At 43.6% G+C, this 20,198-nt stretch overlaps 1 protein-coding gene across 1 annotated transcript in view; it reads left to right on the top strand.

Moving 5' to 3' along the window:
- Nucleotides 1-20,198, top strand: part of LOC121573861 (unconventional myosin-Vb-like) — an 89,111-nt gene that overhangs the window by 57,848 nt on the left and 11,065 nt on the right. Inside the window, 11 exon segments of the mRNA XM_045222639.1 lie at nt 410-496; nt 4,457-4,568; nt 5,770-5,981; nt 6,263-6,419; nt 7,010-7,249; nt 7,682-7,918; nt 8,831-8,924; nt 16,480-16,613; nt 16,718-16,837; nt 16,945-17,079; nt 17,346-17,408. Of these exon segments, the coding sequence (XP_045078574.1) occupies nt 410-496; nt 4,457-4,568; nt 5,770-5,981; nt 6,263-6,419; nt 7,010-7,249; nt 7,682-7,918; nt 8,831-8,924; nt 16,480-16,613; nt 16,718-16,837; nt 16,945-17,079; nt 17,346-17,408 (1,591 nt within the window).

Genomic DNA, 20,198 nt, shown 5'->3' with positions numbered 1-20,198 from the left:
AGCACATAGCCGACTAACATTCACATCCTCTCATGTCTACCTAATGGAGATGTGCACAATGCTGAAAGAGAAGTTTAAGCTCAGGTAGGAAGAGAGAAACAGCCTTTACTTGTCTGTGTATTGTAACTAACCCTCTTCCCAGAATGCAAGTGGGTTTTCATTGTGATGGGGGAACAATCTAGAAACTTTGTATAAGTGTTTGCTGCCATACTGTGTAAAACCGTGTTGCCGATCTTGCCAAGCCATCTTGTCATGAGGACCACAATGGAAATAAGTCTGACTTTATTGTGTTATCCTCCATGATTTTACTCATTTACGTCTATGTATTTTTCAAGTTTGTTTTTAAAATGGTTGAATGAATAAACCTAAACTGAAAACAAAACTTATTTTGTCCCTGTCTTTGTTGCAGGTTTGAGTCTAGGAGAGCTGTGCAGCAACTGAGAGCATGTGGAGTCCTAGAGACCATCCGCATCAGTGCTGCTGGGTACCCATCAAGGTAAGATGCTTCTCATACACTACTGTTATATGGGAGGGCACGCTCTCTGCTGTGTGCAATAGGTTGTGGAATCACAGAAATTAGATGTAGTCCTGTGTGGGTCAGTTGGTAGAGCATGGCGCTTGCAACACCAAGACGTGTGGGTTTGATTCCCGCTGGGGCCACCCCCAAAAAATATGCACGCAAGGCTGTAAGTCGATTTGGATAAAAGTGTCTGCTAAATGGCATATATTATTATGATTATTATGATTATTATTATTATTATTATTATTATATTATATATTACAATAGAATAGAATGTGATTGTTAAGGGACTCCACTGTGATGTAATGGGCTTTCTCGATCTCCTAAGCAGAGGTGAAATTGAATTCCTTCTCTCCTGAGATGCATGCTGAGGGAGAACAGGAGGAGAGCAATTTTACTAAGCTAGCATATGGAGTTGTTTTAAGATGGTCATACCATGGATCATTTAGATATTTGATTTGGAATTTTAGGACACGCATAGGTATCAAAGATACATATTGAAAAATGATTAGATAAAATATTGAATTTGGCCTTTACTACTATAGCCTATAGAAACGCATTGACTGGGTGATCTGAAAAGTCATAGACAATCGATCAATAATATAATAATACTTTTAGCAAAAATGTTTATTTTCAATTTACAATCTGTAGAAACAATGAGAAAAGGTTCAGAACTTTTGTAAAACATCAATGTACAGTTGAAAAATATATGGCAAATAGAAATCCAATATGGATGGTGTTAAGAGATAGATGGGTGGTGTTGAATGGAGTTGAAGGATGGGACTAATAACAACTAATAACAACAAGTTAACTAATGTGAAGCATACTGTGTCCATAATAAGTATATAGGTTATAGGTTTTTGTGAAAGAGCACAGTTAGAAAGATATGGCATATAGAAGCAAACCGGATGGACATCATGAAAATGATCGGATAGGTTGAGGGTAGAGGAAGTTCAGGAGTAAAAACAAACAAAATAGAATTATTGTAAAATTGACTGTGTCCATAAAATGTATATAGTATGCATGGGCTGGAAGTAGAGGCCTAAGCATTGTTGTTCACTAGTTTACTCCAATTAGGGAAGGGGTGGTGGGGTTGGAAAGTAATAAAGGGATTTTTTTTTTTTTTAAGGATATGTATATATATTATTATTATTATTATTTTTTTTTTGTCATTTAGCAGATGCTCTTATCCAGAGCGACTTACAGGAGCAATTAGGGTTAAGTGCCTTGCTCAAGGGCACATCAACAGATTTTTCACCTAGTCAGCTCGGGGATTAGAACCTGCGACCTTTCGGTTACTGGCACAACGCTCTTAACCACTAAGCTACCTGCCCGTGTGTGTGTGTGTGTGTGTGTGTGTGTGTGTGTGTGTGTGTGTGTGTGTGTGTGTGTGTGTGTGTGTGTGTGTGTGTGTGTGTGTGTGTGTGTGTGTGTGTGTGTGTGTGTGTGTGTGTGTGTGTGTGTGTGTGTGTGTGTGTGTGTGTGTGTGTGTGTGTGTGTGTGTGTGTGTGTGTGTGTGTGTGTGTGTGTGTGTGTGTGTGTGTGTGTGTGTGTGTGTGTGTGTGTGTGTGTGTGTGTGTGTGTGCATACATACAGTGGGGAGAACAAGTATTTGATACACTGCCGATTTTGCAGGTTTTCCTACTTACAAAGCATGTAGAGGTCTGTAATTTTTATCATAGGTACACTTCAACTGTGAGAGACGGAAAAACAAAAATCCAGAAAATCACATTGTATGATTTTTAAGTAATTAATTTGCATTTTATTGCATGACATAAGTATTTGATACATCAGAAAAGCAGAACTTAATATTTGGTACAGAAACCTTTGTTTGCAATTACAGAGATCATAAGTTTCCTGTAGGTCTTGACCAGGTTTGCACACACTGCAGCAGGGATTTTGGCCCACTCCTCCATACAGACCTTCTCCAGATCCTTCAGGTTTCGGGGCTGTCGCTGGGCAATACGGACTTTCAGCTCCCTCCAAAGATTTTCTATTGGGTTCAGGTCTGGAGACTGGCTAGGCCACTCCAGGACCTTGAGATGCTTCTTACGGAGCCAATCCTTAGTTGCCCTGGCTGTGTGTTTCGGGTCGTTGTCATGCTGGAAGACCCAGCCACGACCCATCTTCAATGCTCTTACTGAGGGAAGGAGGTTGTTGGCCAAGATCTCGCGATACATGGCCCCATCCATTCTCCCCTCAATACGGTGCAGTCGTCCTGTCCCCTTTGAAGAAAAGCATCCCCAAAGAATGATGTTTCCACCTCCATGCTTCACGGTTGGGATGGTGTTCTTGGGGTTGTACTCATCCTTCTTCTCCCTCCAAACACGGCAAGTGGAGATTAGACCAAAAAGCTCTATTTTTGTCTCATCAGACCACATGACCTTCTCCCATTCCTCCTCTGGATCATCCAGATGGTCATTGGCAAACTTCAGACGGGCCTGGACATGCGCTGGCTTGAGCAGGGGGACCTTGCGTGCGCTGCAGGATTTTAATCCATGACGGCATAGTGTGTTGCTAATGGTTTTCTTTGAGACTGTGGTCCCAGCTCTCTTCAGGTCATTGACCAGGTCCTGCCTTGTAGTTCTGGGCTGATCCCTCACCTTCCTCATGATCATTGATGCCCCACGAGGTGAGATCTTGCATGGAGCCCCAGACCGAGGGTGATTGACCGTCATCTTGAACTTCTTCCATTTTATAATAATTGCGCCAACAGTTTTTGCCTTCTCACCAAGCTGCTTGCCTATTGTCCTGTAGCCCATCCCAGCCTTGTGCAGGGCTACAATTTGATCCCTGATGTCCTTACACAGCTCTCTGGTCTTGGCCATTGTGGAGAGATTGGAGTATGTTTGATTGAGTGTGTGGACAGGTGTCTTTTATACAGGTAACGAGTTCAAACAGGTGCAGTTAATACAGGTAATGAGTGGAGAACAGGAGGGCTTCTTAAAGAAAAACGAACAGGTCTGTGAGAGCCGGAATTCTTACTGGTTGGTAGGTGATCAAATACTTATGTCATGCAATAAAATGCAAATTCATTACTTAAAAATCATACAATGTGATTTTCTGGATTTTTGTTTTAGATTTTGTCTCTCACAAGTGTACCTATGATAAAAATTACAGACCTCTACATGCTTTGTAAGTAGGAAAACCTGCAAAATCGGCAGTGTATCAAATACTTGTTCTCCCCACTGTATATATATATGGGGGATTGGAAGTGATGCAGACAATTACATTGATGGAAGTTACAATCTATCTGCAAAATTAAAGCTGATCTACCTCCTAAAAAAAAAGAGAAAAAAAGACGTTCATAAATGGCAAAACAGACAGTGACAAAATAAATCATAAGGAATAAGGTTTTGAAGTGTCTGTCCTATTTCTAGAAGTTATAAGAAAGCTCAGGAAATATATACATTTTTTGGACACACATTTAACCCCTTTTTTTGTTGGTACAAAACTACTTCCATACTTTCATTAATTATTTTAACCAGTACCGGGTTACCTTCAGATGAGTCCCGTGACACTTGTGGGGGGTTGTAGATCAAAACGGGGAACACCCTCATGTTGGTGAGAGTCTCATCTTTCCATAGAGTGGTCACATAGTTTTATAGTTTGTAGGCCAAACCGTTCTGACGTTTTTGGGAGAAGACCGATTTTCAGGATGTTTCCTGGTCTGACAAACAGTGCTGTAGCTCTGCCACTTTCCACAGCAGATGAGGAAGGCAGACACAGACGGATGCGGTGGATTGAGACGCAGCCCATACAAAAAAAAAACATCTCTATCTTAGACAGATTTTGATGGTGTTTTTATTATGTTAATTCGATTTTGACACACAGGTGCGTCAATCGACTCCTAAGGATTTTAAAACAGATATTTTTCGGATATATTTGTGGTTTGTTTCTTTGACCTGATTCTCACCCAGTCCTATGTGATTCCAGGTGGACGTACCCAGACTTCTTCAACAGATACAGAGTCCTCATGAAGAAATCAGATATGACCATAGGAGACAAGAAGCTGGTGTGTAGGAACCTGCTGGAGACCCTGGTCAAGGTAAGAAAGAGTTGTTTCAGCCCTAAAGCCCCAAGCAAGATGGGAGAGGAAATGTACGAATAGATAGGAACTTGTTTTTCGTCGGAAGGGTTCTCTTTTGGATTACTTTTGTTCCTCCCCTGGTTGAAGGATGTTGTTATTTTCAACAGAGCTGCCTAACTCCTTCAGGAGCCGTCCATTGTTACATTATTGAACCTACTGCATGTCTGTTCTGATACAGTACATGTTAACTTTTCCATTGTTGGGAGGAAACAGCCTTGAATGTATAACCTGGGGAGTAACAGAGCTGTGGTCTCTAGGAATGGTGGAGAATTCAGTATGCACAGTCTGGGAGGTTTTCTCCAGTGGTGGAAAAAGTACCCAATTGTCTTACTTGAGTAAAAGTAAAGATACCTTAATAGAAAGTTACTCAAGTAAAAGTGAAAGCCAGCCAGTAAAATACTACTTGAGTAAAAGTCAAAAAGTATTTGGTTTTAAATATACTTAAGTATGAAAAGTAAATGTAATTGCTAAGAAATACTTAAGTATCAAAAGTAAAAGTATAAATCATTTAGAATTCCTATTATTTAGCAAAGCAGACAGCACAATTGTCTTGTTTTTTTAATTTTCAGATAGCCAGGGGCACACTCCAACACTCAGACATTATTTACAAAAGATGCATGTGTGTTTAGTGAGTCCGCCAGACCAGAGGCAGTAGGGATGACCACGTGTTCTCTTGATAAGTGTGTGAATCGGACTATTTTCCTGTCCTGCTAAGCATTAAAAATGTAACGAGTACTTTGGTTGTCAGGGAAAATGTATGGAGTAAAAAGAACAATAATTTCTTTAGGAATGTAGTGAAGTTAAAGTTGTCAAAAATATAAATAGTGAAGTACAGATACCCAAAAAAACTACTTAAAAGTACTTTTACTTAAGTACTTTACACCACTGGTTTTCTCTTGGTTTCTTGCTTCTCTCCATCTCTGTACATGAGCAAGAGTATATGGAGTTTATTCATGTTAATACATTATTACTGGAATATAATTTTTAGAAGCTTTGGACAGTATTTAATGGATTTCTTAGCGGGGTGGAAACGAATTAACCTCGTGTTTGATCATGCCCACTGAAGTAACTGCCTTGATGCTCAATTGATCGAACTGAAGTTCCATTTAACCAAATGAATTAATAGAAACAAAATGGACATGTCTTTCTCTCTCACCAGGACCCAGACAAGTTCCAGTTTGGTAAGACCAAGATCTTCTTTAGAGCGGGCCAAGTGGCCTACCTGGAGAAGCTGAGGGCAGACAAGTTCCGCTCCGCCTGCATCAAGATCCAGAAGACGGTGCGAGGCTGGCTGCAGAGGGTCCGCTACCAGAAGATCCGGAAGTCTGCCATCAACCTGCAGAGATATGGCCGTGGTTACATGGCCCGCAGGTGAGAGGAGAAACACTACGTTCTGTTACACTAACAAAGCAGCCGGTCAATTCAATTCAAATAATTGTATTTTTCTTGATAAATCAGTTCTTGATAAATCAGTTGACAAATCAGTTCTTGATAAATGAGTTATTGATAAATCAGCTCTTGATAAATCAGTTCTTGATAAATCAGTTCCTGATAAATCACCCAGTGTCATGAATCACTTATCCCAAATCGTTTAGTCAGTATCAGTGGCAGTGTTGTAAATTCTTTCCTCCTCTTTTTGCCGTCTGTCTCAGGTATGCGGAGCAGCTGCGTCTAACCCGCGCTACTCTAATCTGCCAGAAGCAGTATCGTATGGTCAGAGAGCGGAGGGACTATCTGAGAGTGAGACAGGCTGTTGTCACCATCCAGGCCTTTACCAGGGGCATGTTAACGCGCAGGATCTTCCAGGAGGTACTACAACCACAACACTACCTGTCATGTAACTGGCTCACCTTTTCATCTTCTCTTTCCTGGGTTTTGTATAGGGCAATTCCACGGTAACAGATTTTTCACTTTAAAATGTATACCAAACAAAAACCTATGATTGCAAAGTTAAACTAATCATACAACTCTTTGCACAAGGACTACTTTAAAAAAGTGTCGACTGACAATTTTACCAAAACAGATTTTCTTGAAGAACAGTGCAGATGCACAGTTTGGTAACAGAATGACAGTTTGTTGAAATGTATTATCTCTATCAGGAGTAAAGAGTTCCCTGAGAAGATGCCTCAGTGTTGGACTTGTTGTCCTGTTTGTGTGTCTGGAACATTGGAGACTAAGTGCCTCCGATTTGAAATGGAATGTGATCAGGCGGACCTTGCATAAATGCTGCCTTCTATGGTGCCTTCTCAGATACACTAGATTCCCTTTGGATTGAGATCTCTAGAATTTCCCCGACTGGGAATTCTGGAGTTACCTACATATTTCCCATCACATTGATTGTACGGGATAATAAATGGTTCCTTGTCTCTGATATCTACCTCCCTTCTCCACCTCCCCAGTTCCTTCTGCACCACAAAGCCAAGATCATCCAGAAGCATGTCCGAGGCTGGCTCACCAAGAGGAAGTTCAGGCGGGCACGGAACGCCGCCATCACCATCCAGTGTGCCTACCGCCGCATGCGTGCCAAGCGTGAGCTGAAACAGCTGAAGATTGAAGCGAGGTCCGCACAACATCTGAAGAAGCTCAACTCGGGCATGGAGAACAAGATCGTCCAGCTGCAGAGGAAGATGGATGACCAGGTACAGTCAAAGTCACATGGTTCTGACCCATGACACTTTATAGGAGTACACTGTTCTGTAAGGCTAGACAATGAGTGCCATTACATTTACATTTTAGTCATTTAGCAGACGCTCTTATCCAGAGCGACTTACAGTTAGTAAGTGCATACATTTTTTCATACTGGCCCCCCCGTGGGAATCGAACCCACAACCCTGGCGTTGCAAACGCCATGCTCTACCAACTGAGCTACACGGGACTGCCATAATGCAAAGACGGGTCAATGAAAGGACAATATTTTGACACGATATTCATTTCCATTTGCAGTCATATTTTGGCACAGCTAAAACGTTTAGCTAGACTAAACGCTCTGTAAATTATGTTAAAAAGTGATTGATTTGAAATTGATGTCCCATAGTAGTAACCAGAGCTCTCTCTCCTGTCTCACTGTTTAGACCAATGATCTGAAGACTCAGAATGAGCAGCTGGTTGTGGCCAAAGCCTCCCTGGGCTCAGAGGTGAACAAGCTGCAGAAGGAGCTGGAGATTATGCGCAGTCGCCAGGGAGACGGCAGTCAGCTGACCTCTCTTCAAGAGGAGCTGGAGAAGCTGAGGGCGGAGCTCCAGGAAGCACACACCCACAGGAAGAAGCTGGAGGAGGAGCACAGCAGCGAGAAGATGGGACTGGAACAGGTGAGCTGTCAATCACTAAAGGGGCAAAAGTTAATTTTCCTTTTACAAGGCTGTCACTTGGGATTTTGTATGCTGTTAAAAAATAGTTGAGAGCAATCCTCTGCATCCATATGAACTAGGATGAATGGCGGCTGGACAGTACCTCAAGCTAGGACAGACTTTTTTATATTTAGCAGACAGGTTGCCATATTTCTCTGTCCATTTACATCATTCAGAGTTATTGGAGTACTGAACCTTGTATGTTTTTCAACGTCCTTCTTTTGAATGAATAAAATATTGTCTGAAATGCGTTGGTGAAAACAGCCGTTAAGTGCCTGAGTAACTACAGAAAATGCTTGTAGCAGCGTTTTTACTGAATGTAAAACACCTGATTCTCAAGGGATTTCCTCTAACAATCTCACAATGGATTTAACTGGACTGTATCAGTGTTCTCCTACTGACCTGAAAGTGATACAATGCATATATTTTTGTATTGTTTTGGCCTCCTGACAGGAATTAGGAAAGTCATTGTTATGTACATTGGGTGTGGGCTTTTGCAGTGCCCCAGTGGTAATAGATACCCCTCTTTGGCCCTTTGATTCTCTCCAAGTCGGCCATTTTGTCACAATGCAGGGGCTGTCCCTGGCTCTCTAGCTCTGTCTGACATCACTATGAGAGCCTCACATACAGTAACTACCGATTTTTATAGTCACTTAAAGAGAAACGAAATAGACCTTTAGCTCACCTGTAGAGGGCCTTTAAAGTATGGAGCATCTATCGTGTTTCAAGGTTCCACACGGATTGAAGAAGCAAATGAAAATAGATCAAACAAAATAAATTGCTCTTGAACTTGTGCTCACGGCCACCCAGCTCCTTCTAATGTCTCTATTTCTTTATTTTATTCCTGCTCTTGTTCTTTTTTCTTTTTCTTAGAGAGTGGTGGAGCTGGAGAGGGAGAATTCTATGCTGAAGAGTGAAAAGGAGGAGATGAACCGAAGGATTCTGCGCCACTCCAAGAGCACAGAAGGTGAGTGCTTTTTAGATCTCCTACACTCTTCAAACCCCTAAAAGGGAAACGATAGCACTACAGTGATTTACAGGAGTGGTTGAAGGTAAAACGGTAGACTCACAGTTAGCCCTGCAGTCTGCTAACCCTGCCCTGTGGGGAGGGACGGCTTGCTTCCCCACACAAGAGGGGTTTCTGTTTGGAAGTAGGATGAGAGAAGCAGAAACTGCATCAAGTTACGCAGCAGCAATGTGAGACATTACTTTTAGTCAGCCATTGTTTAGCACTGGGTGCACGTGGGGAAGTGTCACCTATTATCTTTGAACTATGTATCTGTATATGTGCTAAATCTAAAGTCAGGATGTATAGGTAGACTATTGGTTATTAATTTTAAATCATTTTGTCAATGGGCTTATTTTTGTCAATAAGAAGTCACTTATGGTTTACAGCATCATCATTTCTGAACATTACCACTGCTCTGTTATCTGAAGGCCATGTGCAATACTTCAACCAGGAGGTTTCATCACTGAGCAGTTAATAAAAGGAGATCATTTTACATAATAATGTCACCAGCCACCAGCCAGTCTTCTCTGGTGAAATTGAAATAGCTAGCCAGAGGCAGAGTAGAGTTATTGGTATTATCTGCTCTCTTTATCTGCAGTGTTACTATAGGGTTCTCTGGGGTCCCCTTGGGATGAGCGCTAGCACTGTGTACTTCAACATTATTGTGATTTTTCTTTTCTACTGCCAGAAAGAGCAACATGTTGTCCAGGCTGGTGTAATAATATGGAGCTAGGGATGTCTGGGCGCCAGGTAGCCTAGCGGTTAAGAGCGCTGTGCCAGTAAAGCTTATTTCTCTCAAATTGTGTGCACAAATTTGTTTACATCCCTGTTTGTGAGCATTTCTCCTTTGCCAAGATAATCCATCCACCTGACAGGTGTGGCATATCAAGAAGCTAATTAAACAGCATGATCATTACACAGGTGCACCTTGTGCTGAGGACAATAAAAGGCCATTCTAAAATGTGCAGTTTCAAATCAAATCAAATTTTATTGGTCACATACACATATTTAGCAGATGTTATTGCGGGTGTAGCGAAATGCTTGTGTTCCTAGCTCCAACAGTGCAGTAGTATCTAACAATTCACAGCAATACACACAAATCTAAAAGTAAAAGAATGGAATTAAGAAATATAGAAATATTAGGACGAGCAATGTCGGAGTGGCATTGACTAAAATACAGTAGAAAAGAATACAGTATATACATATGAGATGAGATTAGTAAACAGTGACTAGTGTTCCATTATTAAAGTGGCCAGTGATTCCATGTCTATGTATATACAGTGAGGGAAAAAAGTATTTGATCCCCTGCTGATTTTGTACGTTTGCCCACTGACAAAGAAATTATCAATCTATAATTTTAATGGTAGGTTTATTTGAACAGTAAGAGACAGAATAACAACAAAAAAATCCAGAAAAACGCATGTCAAAAATGTTTTTAATGTTAATGAGGGAAATAAGTATTTGACCCCTCTCCAAAACATGACTTAGTACTTGGTGGCAAAACCCTTGTTGGCAATCACAGAGGTCAGACGTTTCTTGTAGTTGGCCACCAGGTTTGCACACATCTCAGGAGGGATTTTGTCCCACTCCTCTTTGCAGATCTTCTCCAAGTCATTAAGGTTTTGAGGCTGACGTTTGGCAACTCGAACCTTCAGCTCCCTCCACAGATTTTCCATGGGATTAAGGTCTGGAGACTGGCTAGGCCACTCCAGGACCTTAATGTGCTTCTTCTTGAGCCACTCCTTTGTTGCCTTGGCCATGTGTTTTGGGTCATTGTCATGCTGGAATACCCATCCACGACCCATTTTCAATGCCCTGGCTGAGGGAAGGAGGTTCTCACCCAAGATTTGACGGTACATGGCCCCGTCCATCGTCCCTTTGATGCGGTGAAGTTGTCCTGTCCCCTTAGCAGAAAAATATCCCCAAAGCATAATGTTTCCACCTCCATGTTTGACGGTGGGGATGGTGTTCTTGGGGTCATAGGCAGCATTTCTCCTCCTCCTGGTCTCATCTGACCACAACACTTTCACCCAGTTCTCCTCTGAATCATTCAGATGTTTATTGGCAAACTTCAGATGGGCATGTATATGTGCTTTCTTGAGCAGGGGGACCTTGCGGGCGCTGCAGGATTTCAGTCCTTCACGGCATGGTGTGTTACCAATTATTTTCTTGGTGACTATGGTCCCAGCTGCCTTGAGATCATTGACAAGATCCTCCCGTGTAGTTCTGGGCTGATTCCTCACCGTTCTCATGATCATTGCAACTCCACGAGGTGAGATCTTGCATGGAGCCCCAGGCCGAGGGAGATTGACAGTTATTTTGTGTTTCTTCCATTTGCAAATAATCGCACCAACTGTTGTCACCTTCTCACCAAGCTGCTTGGCGATGGTCTTGTAGCCCATTCCAGCCTTGTGTAGGTCTACAATCTTGTCCCTGACATCCTTGGAGAGCTTTTTGGTCTTGGCCATTGTGGAGAGTTTGGAATCTGATTGATTGATTGCTTCTGTGGACAGGTGTCTTTTATACAGGTAACAAACTGAGATTAGGAGCACTCCCTTTAAGAGTGTGGTCCTAATCTCAGCTCGTTACCTGTATAAAAGACACGTGGGAGACAGAAATCTTTCTGATTGAGAGGGGGTCAAATACGTATTTCCCTCATTAAAATGCAAATCAATTTATAAAAATGTTCACATGCGTTTTTCTGGATTTTTTTGTTGTTATTTTGTCTCTCACTGTTCAAATAAACCTACCATTAAAATTATAGACTGATCATTTCGTTGTCAGTGGGCAAATGTACAAAATCAGCAGGGGATCAAATACTTTTTTCCCTCACTGTGCAGCCTCTAAGGTGCAGGGTTGAGTAACGTGGTGGTAGCCGGCTAGTAATGACTATTTAACAGTCTGATGGCCTTGAGATAGAAGCTGTTTTTCAGTCTCTCTGTCCCAGTTTTGATGCACCTGTACTGACCTCGCTTCTGGATGATAGCGGGGTAAACAGGTCGTGGCTCGGGTGGTTGATGTCCTTGATGATATTTTTGCCCTTCCTGTGACATTGGGTGCTGTAGTTGTCCTGGAGGGCAGGCAGTGTGCCCCCAGTGATGCGTTGGGCAGACCGCACCACCCTCTGGAGAGCCCTGCGGTTGCGGGCGGTGCAGTTGCCATACCAGGCGGTGATACAGCCTGACCAGATGCTCTCAATTGTGCATCTGTAAAGGTTTGTGAGGGTTGAATTTCTTCAGCCTCCTGAGGTTGAAGAGGCGCTGTTGCGCTTTCTTCACCACACTGTTTGTAGCCATGAAGTGTTTTGAAACGCTGGTCATGGCTCACATCAACACCATTATCCCAGAAACCCTAGACCCACTCCAATTTGCATACCACCCCAAGAAATCCACAGATGATGCAATCTCTATTGCACTCCACACTGCCCTATCCCACCTGGACAAGAGGAACACCTACATGAGAATGCTATTCATTGACTACAGCTCAGCTTTCAACACCATAGTGCCCTAAAAGCTCATCACTAAGCTAAGGACCCTGGGACTAAACACCTCCCTCTGCAACTGGATCCTGGACTTCCTGACGGGCCGCCCCTCGGTGGTAAGGGTAGGTAACAACACATCTGCCACGCTGATCCTCAACACGGGGGCCCCTCAGGGGTACGTGCTCAATCCCCTCCTGTACTCCCTGTTCACCCATGACTGTATGGCCAGGCACGACTCCAACACCATCATTAAGTTTGCCGATGACACAACAGTGGTAGGCCTGATCACCAACAACGATGAGACAGCCTATAGGGAGGAGGTCAGCGACCTGGCCGTGTGGTGCTAGGACAACAACCTCTCCCTTCACGTGATCAAGACAAAGGAGATGATTGTGGACTACAGGGGAAAAAAAGAGGACTGAGCACGCCCCCATTCTCATCGACAGGTTGAGAGCTTCAAGTTCCTTGGTGTCCACATCACCAACAAACTATCATGGTCCAAACACACCAAGACATTTGTGAAGAGGGCACGACAAAGTCTATTCCCCCTCAGGAGACTGAAAAGATTTGGTATGGGTCCTCAGATCCTCAAAAAGTTATGCAGCTGCACCATCGAGAGCATCCTGACTGGTTGCATCACTGCCTGGTATGGCAACTGCTCGGCCTCCGACCGCAAGGCACTACAGAGGGTAGTGCATATGGCCCAGTACATCACTGGAGCCAAGCTTCCTGCCATCCAGGACCTCTATACCAGACAGTGTCAGAGGAAGGCCCTAACAATTGTCAAACACTCCAGACACTCTAGTCATAGACTGTTCTCTCTGCTACCGCACGGCAAGCGGTACCGGAGCGCCAAGTCTAGGTCCAAAAGGCTTCTTAACAGCTTTTACCCCCAAGCCATAAGACTCCTGAACAGCTAATCAAATGGCTACCCAGACTATTTGCATTGTCCCCCCCCACCCCACCCCCTCTTTTACGCTGCTGCTACTCTCTGTTTATTATCTATGCATAGTCACTTTAACTGTACCCACATGTACATATTACCTCAATTACCTCAACTAACCGGTGCTCCCGCACATGGACTCGGTACCGGTACCCCCTGTATATAGCCTCCCTACTGTTATTTTATTTTACTGCTGCTCTTTAATTATTTGTTATTTTTATTTTTTACTTATCTATTTTTTTACTTAACACTGCATTGTTGGCTAAGGGCTTGTAAGTAAGCATTGTAAGGTCTACACCTGTTGTATTCGGCGCATGTGGCAAATAACATTTGATTTGAATTGGACCATTTCAGATTGTCAGTGACGTGTACGCCGAGGAACTTGAAGCTTTCCACCTTCTCCACTGCAGTCCCGTCGATGTGGATAGGGGGTGCACGCTCTGCTGTTTCCTGAAGTCCACGATCAGCTCCTTTTTTTTCTTGACATTGAGGGAGAGCTTATTTTCCTGGCACCACTCCGCCAGGGCCCTCACCTCCTCCCTGTAGGCTGTCTCGTCATTGTTGGTAATCAGGCCTACTACTGTTGTGTCATCTGCAAACTTGATGATTGAGTTGGAGGCATGCATAGCCACGCAGTCATTGGTGAACAGGGAGTACAGGAGGGGGCTGAGCAGGCACCCTTGTGGGGCCCCAATGTTGAGGATCAGTGAAGTGGAGGTGGTGTTTCCTACCTTCACCACCTGGGGGCGGCCCGTCAGCAAGTCCAGGACCTAGTTGCACAGGGCGAGTTTCAGACCCAGGGCCCCGAGCTTAATGATGAGCTTGGAGGGTACTATGGTGTTGAAGGCTGAGCTATAGTCAATTTTGTCACAGAACACAATGCCACAGATGTCTCAAGTTTTGAGTGAGCATGCGATTGACATGCTGACTGCAGGAATGTCCACCAGAGCTGTTGCCAGAGAATTGAATGTTAATTCTCTACCAATGTTGTTTTAGAGAATTTGGCAGTACGTCCAACCCGCCTCACAACTGCAGACCACATGTAACCACGCCAGCCCAGGAGCTCCACATCCGGCTTCTTCACCTGCGGGATCGTCTGAGACCAGCCACCCGGACAGCTGATGAAACTGTGTGTTTGCACAACCGAAGAATTTCTGCACAAACTGTCATAAACTGTCTCAGGGAAGCTCATCTGCGTGTTCTTCATCCTCACCAGGGTCTTGACCTGACTGCGGTTCGGGGTCGTAACCGATTTCAGTGGGCAAATCCTCACCTTCGATGGCCACTGGCACGCTGGAGAAGTGTGCTCTTCACGGATGAATGCCGGTTTTAACTGTACCGGGCAGATGGCAGACAGCGTGTATTGCGTCGTGTGGGCGAGTGGTTTGCTGATGTTGACGAACAGAGTGCCCCATGGTGGCGGTGGGGCTATGGTATGGGCAGGCATAAGCTAAAGGATAACAAACACAATTGCATTTGATCAATGGCAATTTGAATGCACAGAGATACCGTGACGAGATCCTGAGGCCCATTGTCGTGCCATTCATCCGCCGACATCACCTCATGTTTCAGCATGATAATGCACGGCCCCATGTTGCAAGGATCTGTACACAATTCCTGGAAGCAGAAAATGTCCCAGTTCTTCCATGGCCTGCAAACTCACCAGACATGTCACCCATTGCACATGTTTGGGACGCTCTGGATCGACGTGTATGACAGTGTGTTCCAATTCCCGCCAATATCCAACAACTTTACACAGCCATTGAAGAGGAGTGGGACAACGTTCCACAGGCCACAATCAAGAGCCTGATCAACTCTATGCGAAGGATGTTGCGCTGCATGAGGCAAATAAATGGTGGTCACACCAGATACTGACTGGTTTTCTGATCCACACCCCTACCTTTTGTTTAAGGTACACTATATATACAAAGTATGTGGACACCCCTTCAAATTAGTGGATTCGGCTATTTCAGCCGCTACTATTGCTGACAGGTATATAAAATCGAGCACACAGCCATGCAATCTCCATCAACAAACATTGGCAGTAGAATGGCCTTAATGAAGAGCTCAGCGACTTTCAACTTGGCATCGGCCACCTTTCCAACAAGTCAGTTCATAAAATTTCTGCCCTGCTAGAGCTACCCCGGTCAACTGTAAGTGCTATTATTGTTAAGTGGAAATGTCTAGAAGCAACAACGGCTCAGCCACGAATGGTAGGCTACACAAGCTCACAGAATGTGACCGCCGAGTGCTGAAGCGTGTAGCTTGTAAAATTAGTCTGTCCTCGGTTGCAACACTCACTACCGAGTTCCAAACTGCTTCTGGAAGCAATGTCAGCACAATAACTGTTCGTTCGTCGGGAGCTTCATGAAATGGGTTTCCATGTATTGTATTTGTATTTATTATGGATCCCCATTAGCTGCTGCCGAACAGCCGCACAAAAGTGCTATTCTTGTGTGTGTACGCCTGTGTGTGAAGGCCTTTTCCTGTTTCAGCATAACAATGCCCCCGTGCACAAAGCGAGGTCCATTCAGAAATGGTTTGTCAAGATCGGTGTGGAAGAACTTGACTGGCCTGCACAGAGCCCTGAGCTCAACCCCATCGAACACCTTTGGGATGAAATGGAACGCTTACTGCGAGCCAGGCCTAATCGCCCAACATCAGTGCCCAACCTCACTAATGCTCTTGTGGTTGAATGGAAGCAAGTCCCCGCAGCAATGTTCCAACATCTAGTTGAAAGCCTTCCCAGAAGAGTGGAGGCTGTTATAGCAGCAAAGGGGGGACCAACTCCATATTAATGCCCATGATTTTGGAATTAGATGTTTGACTAGCAGGTGTCCACATTGTTTTGGTCATGTAGTGTATCTGTGACCAACAGATGCATGTCTCTATTCCCAGTCATGTGAAATCCATAGTTTAGGGCCTAATGAATGTATTTCAGTTGACTGATTTCCTTATATGAACTGTAACTCAATAAAATTGTTGAAATTGTTGCATGTTTATATTTTTGTTCAGTGTGTAAGTAGAGACTAAGTTGGAAGTGAATGAAAATGATTGATGTGGACTGGTCCTTTGTGTCTGTGTTTCAGACCAGGAGAGCAGTGCATCCCAGAGTGTGGGTCGGGTCCAGGCAGAGCTGGATGAGGAGAGGCAGCGCTACCAGAACCTGCTCAGGGAGTTCTCCAGACTGGAGCAGAGATATGACAACCTACAGGAGGCCAAGGTAACTGTGTGCGTGCGCCTGTGTGTGCATCCGTGCACATGTGCATGTAAGTGTCCTATGCCAAGATAATGTCCAATGGTTCTCTGTCTCCTTCTACCCTTCAGTTCCAACCTGGCCACAGGAGAAACAATTCTACTCAGAGCAGCCTGGAGTCTGACTCCAACTATCCTTCCATTTCTACCTCGGAGGTGGGAGACGCTGACGATGCCATCCAGCTCGTAGAGGTAAGACCCTCTTAACCAGTATGAACCAGTATAATCCAGTCTTATACAGTCTGTACATAGTTGCTTGTGCTAGGTTTTTGTTGTGACCTGACATTGTCACCCTGCAGGAGATGGGAGTGGAGAAGGCAGCAATGGACATTGGTGTGTTCATGAAGCTGCAGAAGCGTGTTAGAGAGTTGGAACAGGAGAGGAAGAGACTGCAAGTCAACCTGGAAAAGATGGAGGACCAGGCTAAGGGCAAGGTGGGCCCATGTCTCAGTCTAGTGTAGTGTTCTTTTCTAGCTTGTTTTTGTATGCTTCTAAAAGATTTACACAGAAGTTTCTCCCATTACTGCAGGTTGAGCTTTTGATCTTAAAAATATTTTGTCTTGAATACCTTTAAGTTTAAGATCAGGATCGTGATTGTGATCCTCAAGCTTGGTGCTTGGGTAATAACATTGCATAATAGCTGCCTGCCTCCACCTTATCAACCCGAAGTGGAATAAATACTTTTTACTATCTTGCTTAGGGAATTGATCCAAAGACCACGTCAGAGCAAGAGAGTGAGGACCTGGCCTACAACAGTCTCAAGGTACAGATCCATCCACTGCCACACATATACACACACTAACATACATACATACATACACACATGCACGGACAGTGTGCGGTACTAGTCTGCAGTGGGATGTCTCTATTTGTGGTGTTCGATTTCTTCTTCACTCTGGCTGTTCTGCTGCCTTTGGCCGTACTGCCTCTGAAACTGTGGGTGAGTAGAACTTCCAGAGGATAGAGAGAGATACTGGCAGGCAGGGCATGGGTACATGGTAGGATAGAGAGAGATACTGGCAGGCAGGCAGGCAGGGCATGGGTACATGGTAGGATAGAGAGAGATACTGGCAGGCAGGCAGGCAGGCAGGGCATGGGTACATGGTAGGATAGAGAGAGATACTGGCAGGCAGGCACGGCATGGGTACATGGTATAATTTAGGCAAAAGAGAGCGGTTTGTGGAGAGAGTTGGGTAGAGATGCCGGTGGGACAGGCAGGATTTGGGTGAGAGCGAGAGAGAGGTGGGTGGGAATAGAGTGACGGGGTTGCAGCAGGGATGCTCTGATGGGAGGGTGCCATGTAGAGAGAGAGACCACACTGATGGGCACCCCTGGGGCAGAATTTGATGTTCAGGTAATGTGTAAAGGGAAAGAACACGCAAACACAGAGACCATTTTCTTTTATGTGCCTTGGTGAGAGAGAACCACTCTCTCTTGCTTTTGGCATGGATAATAAATCATTAACTTCTATGGCATAGTAGAGCTAAACAGTGTGATTAAGACGGATGCATTACAAGATTATCAGAAGAGTCCGTCTCAAAGTGCTCTTTGAATTGAGTCAAGTGAGAGTTCAAAGTACAAGAGAATACAATTTTAACATTTTGCTGTGGAATACTTACTTCACTTACACTAAAAATAGCTAAAACGACACTATTGTATTGTGAGAGTAAATAGGTTTTGTTCTTTGCATTCTGTGACATGAATGATGACTGCTACAGTACTGTAAATCATCAACTTTGTAATATGAGCAAAATTTGAATATTTGTTTTATGTTACAACAGAAATAGATATATGGAAAATAATAAATGAAAATGTGATATGAACTGAATATATGAAAAGATTTGTACCTGTAACCCCAAAAAATTGGCCCATCTCTACAGGGGGCTTGCTTTTTGCATCTCGGTCAATAGCACCATAATAGCACAAGCCACATGGTTTAGATTTGATATGGTTTGAGCCATTAGTCCTACTGTAGCTGAGCAAAATGTCACTGCAGAGAGAGAGTTGAGCACTATAAGTCACTGGTACGGTATCTTAGAATATTAATCATCTTGTCAGTCTATCCATTTATCAACTGCAGTAGTCTGAAAGCCAAGGGTGGCTTTTACCTACATTCCTTAGCTCAGGGCCTGCAAGTGATTTTTATTTGGGCCCCCAAACGTTTTTGTTTTGGTCTCCCCAACATTTCCATTAATCACTAGGAATTCAGCTAAAAATCTGTTTAATTTAGGAAATCTGTTTCCAAGTATTCCCACAAATAAAAAAGACGTGATCGTGTCTCAATGTAATCACGGTATGAAATGATTTGTTATTTTCAAATACAATCTCTTTTTGGGCTTAGTTGTGGTCACTTTGCAGTGTACAAGTTATTATAATTATTTTCCGGTCCTTCGACCATTCGCTCCGACAATAATCGGCTCAGGTTGCCTACCCCTGCCATACTGTAGCTAAATAGCTACTTGCTATAGCTAAAATGAATATCAACTACAAAAGGTTTTGATGTCTCTAAAAATATTTACTTACTAAGCTACTCACAATGAGCACGGTTACATACACACAAAAATACTATTATTATGGATAGTCAGATTACTATAATAGATTGTTTAAAACGTTTACATGCTTTGCAAGAAAAATGATTTCCCTAATAATCCTGTTTCCATGGACACATCTGAAATCAGGCTTCCTGATTGTAAATGACTCTGATAAATGCAGAAAATCGGTATTCAAAATAAACATTCTATCACGGTGACCATGTTGTTTTTGTGACGCCAATTTGATTCTGAGTTTGGATATATAAAGTCTGTTTGCCAAAATTATTTGTAAGATGTATTCTTTCAGTTTTTCCGAACTCACTTCACTCGCGCATAAGAGGGAGGCTTGCACTACCGGTGCTGTCACATGCCTAGATAAAATACACTGCTGGAACGCCGACTAAGCTGTTTACATGTCCTAATAATTCAAAAGATTGCTCAGAAAACCAGGTGGTTTAATCAGCGTATGCTTACATCGATTATGACCGTACACCGTTTAAGATAAGCAGAGTAAGGCGTTTACATGACTATTTCCATACTCGGCCTACTGCCATAATCAGTTTAATATAAAATTATTAGTGTGCATGTAAACATACTCAATGTGGCAGCAATCACATATTATTCTGCTCTACAGTGAGTGTACAAAACATTAAGAACACCTTCCTAATATTGAGTTGCACCCCCCCTTTGCCCTCAGAACAGCTTCAATTTGTCGGGGCATGGACTCTACAAAGTGTCTAAAGCGTTCCACAGGGATGCTGGCCCATGTTGACTCCAATGCTTCCCACAGTGGTGAAGGTGGCTGGATGTCCTTTGGGTGGTGGACCTTTCTTGATACACACGGGAAACTGTTGAGCATGAAAAACTCAGCAGCGTTGTAGTTCTTGACACAAACAGGTGTGCCTGGCACCTACTACCATAACCCGTTCAAAGGCACTAAAATATTTTGTCTTTGCCCATTCACCCTCTGAATGGCACACATACACAATCCATGTCTCAGTTGTCTCGAGGCTTAAAAATCC

This window comes from Coregonus clupeaformis, chromosome 9 (genome assembly GCF_020615455.1).
Source record: "Coregonus clupeaformis isolate EN_2021a chromosome 9, ASM2061545v1, whole genome shotgun sequence".
Lineage (NCBI taxonomy): Eukaryota > Metazoa > Chordata > Actinopteri > Salmoniformes > Salmonidae > Coregonus > Coregonus clupeaformis.
The sequence above is the reverse complement of the archived record's forward strand: the minus strand, read 5'-3'. Positions and strand labels throughout refer to the sequence as shown.